This window comes from Frankliniella occidentalis, unplaced genomic scaffold (genome assembly GCF_000697945.3).
Source record: "Frankliniella occidentalis isolate FOCC.00 unplaced genomic scaffold, Focc_3.1 Scaffold332, whole genome shotgun sequence".
Classification (NCBI taxonomy): Eukaryota; Metazoa; Arthropoda; class Insecta; order Thysanoptera; family Thripidae; genus Frankliniella; species Frankliniella occidentalis.
Genome location: NW_026267455.1, coordinates 217910 through 223291, shown reverse-complemented (window position 1 = coordinate 223291; position 5382 = coordinate 217910). Strand labels below are relative to the sequence as shown.

Here is a 5382-nt window from a genome sequence, read left to right as displayed (position 1 = left end):
CGTGTTCACCGGAGGGCTGCGCTTGACGTGACGACACGAACCGCGACGTGTCGAGTGGGCATTTGTCAGTGTGTGTAAAATTGTGTTCGCGTGTATGTGCGAGAATGGCCGCGTGTGTGTGAGTGTATGCATGTGGTGCTCATATTCCGCGGGGAGGGCGGGGCGGCAGGGAGTAAAGGGATGGGTGTAGTGTCCCTCACCGCCCCGCCCCGCCCGCCCCGCCGCGCTGCAGTGTGCGTTGCACAACGCCCGGCGAGGGGAGGGTCCGGTCCGGCGGGGCGGCTCTGTGGCCCCGGCCCCGTGGGGTGCATTAGTGCCGGGGGTGACGGCCTGGTGATTGCTCAAGATGATTTGTCGCGTCATCAAGGCTATGAGCATTACGGTGTAATTGTAACTCTTGATGCCCTTAAAATCGTTGCGCGGGGCCGCAGCGCGGTGCAGCGTGCGAGGAGCGGGGGGCGGCGGCGGCCGTCCATTTCCATACGCGGCCCCGCTGCAGCCTGCAGCCCGGGATGCGCGCGAGGTCATTATACTCTGACACACGGCTCAGATAAATTTTTATATCCGCAGTGTTTTATGTATTCAGAGTGCATCAGCCCCCCGCCGGATCACCATTGCGAGGCCATCGTCAACGCGGAAACGCCACGAGGCCGGTATTGTCGACGAGGGGATGTTTGTCGACATGAGCCTGCTCAGCCCCCGGGGGCAGGTGAGCTTGCAGTGTCGTACCCGCCCCGCGGGGTCATCGTCGTCCTCGCGCGCCGCGGGGTGCGACGCCGCGAGCGCCACCCGGCGGCCGCGGCGCGCACTCCCGGCCGCAGGGGGCTCGCCTCGCGCTCGGCACGGACGCGACGCCCGACGACGCCGACGCCGGCCCGACGCCACTCCTCACTTTCGGTTTTCGTTCGGTCTCTAAGTTCATGGTTAGCGGCATAGCCGAGCGAGAGCGCGTCGCCGGGCCGAAGCGAGGGCCCCCACCGCCCGCCGTCGCCACCCCTGCCGCCCCCTCCCGCGGCCGCCGCGCCGGCTCGGCTCGGCCCGGCTGCAGGGACCGCTCCCTCCTCCGCTCCGCCTCCGCCGCTCCTCCTCACTCCGCGGCCCGCGCTCGCCCCGCCGCGTCGCCCCTCCCCGCCGAACCAGCCGAGCCGAGCCGGCTCAGTCGCCAGCGAGAGGTGGCGAGGGAAGGTTGTGAAGCGCGGGAGCCTGTCCTGTCCATTCGGGGGTCGGTGACGTGCGAGAGCGAGCGAGCGCCGGCACTTACCATATCATGTTATAGTTGTTGTTGTTGTTGCTGCCCTTGTGATACCCGGCGTTCGTTTTCTTGTTCTTGTTGTTGTTGTTGTTACGCACGGACGTTACCCCCTGGTTGATTGATTGTTGAAGTGACATTGTTGTTGTTGACTCCCTCGCCGGCCGGCATTCCCTGCCTCCCCGGCCCCCCTGGCGGCCCGCGACCCTCTTGTTAGAACTTGATTCCCGACGGCCATGGCGACGCGACAGTGACTCTGCCCGCGCCCTCCGGCCGCCCCCCGGCCCGCCCATGCCGCTGCAGCAGCCCCTGCAGCTGAACGCGCCCGCAGCCCCGGCGCCCGGGCCGCTGGCCGCCGCGCCCCGCCACCAGCACCGCCACCAGGAGCACCGCGCCATGGACCGCGCCGCTCGCTGCTGCGCGCCCACCGAGTGCCTGCGGGTGTTCACGGCCAACAACAACGGCAAGGACAGCGCCGTGGTGGACGACCTGCGCGAGGCGGTGCGCGTCATCTGCAACAACGACGCCTGCCCCTACGGCCACTACATGCACCGCGAGTGCTTTGATCAGTTTGAGCAGGGCGTGCTCACCTACCTCAAGTCCTGCGGGCGCGCGCGCTCCTGGTCCGAGCGCCAGCGCAACCAGAACCTCTGGACCAAGAAGGGCTACGACCTGGCCTACAAGGCGTGCGGCTGCCGCTGCGGCCGCGGCCACCTGCGCAAGGACCTGGACTGGGTGGCGCCCGCTCAGCCCATCAACGCGCGCGGCGCCGACGAGGACCTGGGCGGCGGCGGCAGCAAGAAGAAAAAGAGGCGCAACAAGAACGCGCGGCCCGTGCTCTCGCTCACCAGCGGCGGCCACTACAACAAGAGCGACCCCAACAACAACACCGGCTTCGACATCCGCGGCCGTGCTGGCTCCCTGTCCTCCGGCTCGACGGGCTCCTCGTCGCCGCCCGCCATCGGCTGCCCCGGCGGCCTGCAGCAAGGCGCCGGCTCCACCAGCGGCACCCTGGGCGCGGCCTTCGGCGGCGCGATGCTCCGCAGGAGGGGCCTCAACAAGACCGAGTTCTTCTCCGACAGGTGAGTGATGATGAGTGTGTGTTTGTGAGAGCACGACGCTGCTGCCGGGCCTCTGCCCCGCCGCGGCCGCGCCGACTTGTTGAGCCCCGCCGCCGCCGCGCCGCGCCGCGGGCCGCGCCTCCCCGTCTTGTCGATATTGTGGCGCCGAGCTACGCCCCGCCACGCCGCGACCCCCGCCAGGGCCGCCGGGGCATCGCCAGGGCCACGTCTGTTTGTCTGCCGGCAAGGGCGGAAATCGGCTCGAAGCCAATCGTACAGCCTGGCAGCGTCGAGCTTGGGCGGGGCGCGGCGGGGCGCGGTGGGGCAGGGCGGAGCAGGGCCCTGGCACGGTCTGGACATAACTCTCCGGCGAGCCGGGCCCACGGCCAGGAGGAGGCGGCGCGACGGTGGGCGTCGGCCGCCTAGCTCTGGAATGACACCCGGTGCGCCCGCCTCGCCCCGCCCCGCCGGGGGCACGCCCTCCGCGGCTCTAATGCCCAATTCATGTGGCGGGGCGTGGCGGGGCGTGGCGCGCCGTCCCCGTAACTCATAATCGCTCCATACGGCCGAAGTCCCGGGCGATAAACGCCCACCGCGCTCCTTGTTGGTCGCAGGTGATGACACGGTCGTCGGTCGTGTCGCGTCGCGTTGCTTCCCCGTCCCGCGCTGTACGGTACACATTCCAATCACGGCCCAAGTGTCCCCAGCGCGCCGGCGTGGCGGCCAGGGGGCCCGGGGACTCTGCGAGTTTATGGTCTGCCGTGCGATCGATGGACTTCCAATCGCACGCGCGCGACTTGAGGCGTCGCGGTCCGTCGCGGGTCTGGAGGAAGGGGAGGGGACAGGCGGGGCACGATGCCGCCGAACGACTGTCGCGATGGTCATTGTGGGCGGCGGATTTGGCGCCTCATCGTTGAGCGAAGGCCGGCGGGCTCCCGCCGGCTCGGTCAGCAGAGGCGACCCCGCGCCTGACCGCCCACCCCGCCCCATCCCGCCCCGCTTCCTGGGTCAAGGCCAGCCGTCCTCCTGGACGGGTCCGCCAGGACCACGGGAGAGGACTGTCCACGGCCAGCTCCGCGCCCCGTCGCCTCGGTCTGGACTGGAGGCGTTGGTTCGTGCGATACCGTCGGATACCGTCGTGCTCTCCATTACTACCATCTTTGTGCGTAGAGTCGGGTGTAGCTGCACTTGCAAACAACTGCGAGGGGTGAAGGTGAAGGAGTGCGTTGCAACCGTTTCTCGTTTTCTGATGCGGTCGGTAAGCGGAGGAGGCTGGAGGCTCGCCCGGAGCCAGCGGGACAGCATCACACAGAGATCGTTTGGCACAGAGAGGAAGTGAGAGGTTAGGAGGAGAGAGAGAGAACCTGTTTGGCACTCGCGCTCAGCTCGCGCTCGCCTCCCGGCTCGACGCGGCTCGGCTGGCTGGATGCTCTCGGTCGCCACGATCAAATCATACGCGAAACTTTCTGCCGCGCCGTCGAGGCCCTATTACCGGCCGCGCCGCGGGGGCCGCGGGGTGGGGCCGGGCGCCACCTGCGCGGGACGGGGTAAGTTTAGCGACGCCGTTGGCGCTCAACTTGGGGCGAAATAGCAGGTGTTGTGGAATTGAGAGGTATTCATTTGGCGTTTGGTTTATAGTTGGGCGGGGGGACCTCCGTCGGCGCCGCTGTTCGGGGTGTGTCCCGGTGGTTCGGCAACCCCCCCGCGGAGTCAAGGGGTCCCCGCAAAGTTTCGGTCGTGTCGCCTTGGTGGAAATTTATCCCATCTCGCGTAGACAATGGGCGAGCCGCGCGGTGTGTGCGGCGGACCTTCTCAAGTACCAGTAGCAGCAGCAGCGAAGGTCGGCCCGGCTAGAGGAGAGTCCCGGCGGCGCGGCACGGTGAAATCTGTGTTCTCGGCCGCCTCTCCACCGCCTCTCCACCGCCTCTCCACCGCCGCGGCCCTCGAGAGCTCTACTAGCTCCAGCAAACATCTCGTTCTGTTCATATCGCATGTGCGTGACCTTTCGCTGCTGCGCGTGGCGCTGGCGTGTCTTGTCGCTGCTCCTGCCGTGTCGACGCGATCCCCTCCGATAGCGCGCCTTAGTCTGCCCCTGTAGTGCCCCGGGCAGGCCGCACGCCCGCGCAGCCCGCGCTCGTGTTTCACCCGGATGGAGTCGCCCCGCGCGTCACGCTGTTGTCGCTGGCCGCGCGCGCCCGCTCCCTGCTGCCGCCTTCCTCCTCCTGGACGCTCTCGTCGTGGTCGACCTTGGAACCCATCCTCTCGTCCTGCTCCGGACGGTAAGCTACTCCCCCCCCCCCCTTCCTTCCCCGGCCTCTCCTTGCCTCGCATTGTTCGCCCGTTTGTGATGTAATTTGATAATATGGCTCGCCCCCGCCCGCGCCAACCCACCCACCACACCGCACCCCCCGCTCCTCCATACCGTCGTCAATACTCCTCGAATGTTTTTACGGCCGGGATTGAGAAGTAAGGAAACCCGCCCCTTTTGCCATAGTCCTTCGTCCGTATACTCGCACGCTCGACACCCTTTCGTTTTATCGCCGACCCCTCCCCTCCGTCCCGCTCCCCCCGGACGCCCTCTGGACCCCCCGGGCCCCTCTGCGCAGCCGTTCTTCGGCCTGGCTCGTTTGTTTGCATTCCAATTTGATAACGGCCAGTGCCTTCCTTAAATTGAATTACCCCGCGCACATAAATATACCCGCCATGCCTGGTTCATGGTCATGGCTTTGGATCGCAATGCACCCACCGCCGGGATGTGCCGGCGTCTGCCGAAACTGGCTGCCCCGCCGCGTGGGAGGGAGAGAGAGAGGGGGAGGGGGGAGAGTGTGGCCGAGAGAGGGGGCGAGAGGGAGAGGGAAAGAGAAAGAGGAGAGGTGCACAGGGAATGCAAGGCGAGGCGGCCGTCGCTTGGTTAGCCGGCCGGCTTTGGCCGCCCGGCTTGGCTCGACTCGGCCCCAAGGGCAAGGAGGTGAGAATCTCGTTTTGTTTTTCTGGTCCCTGCTTAATTCGTTTCGGGCGGGCGGTGTGCGGGCCTCGGGTGCCTGATGGGGAAGGGGGTGGGTGGGGGGCGAG

General features: G+C 67.5%; 1 protein-coding gene across 1 annotated transcript; it reads left to right on the top strand.

Annotated features, from left to right (window-relative positions):
- Positions 1-1104: 1104 nt before the first annotated feature.
- Positions 1105-2351, top strand: LOC127751079 (headcase protein-like). The gene has a single exon (XM_052274072.1). The coding sequence runs from the start codon at positions 1541-1543 to the stop codon at positions 2333-2335; it is 795 nt and encodes a 264-aa protein (XP_052130032.1). The 5' UTR covers positions 1105-1540; the 3' UTR covers positions 2336-2351.
- The last annotated feature ends 3031 nt before the right edge of the window (positions 2352-5382 follow it).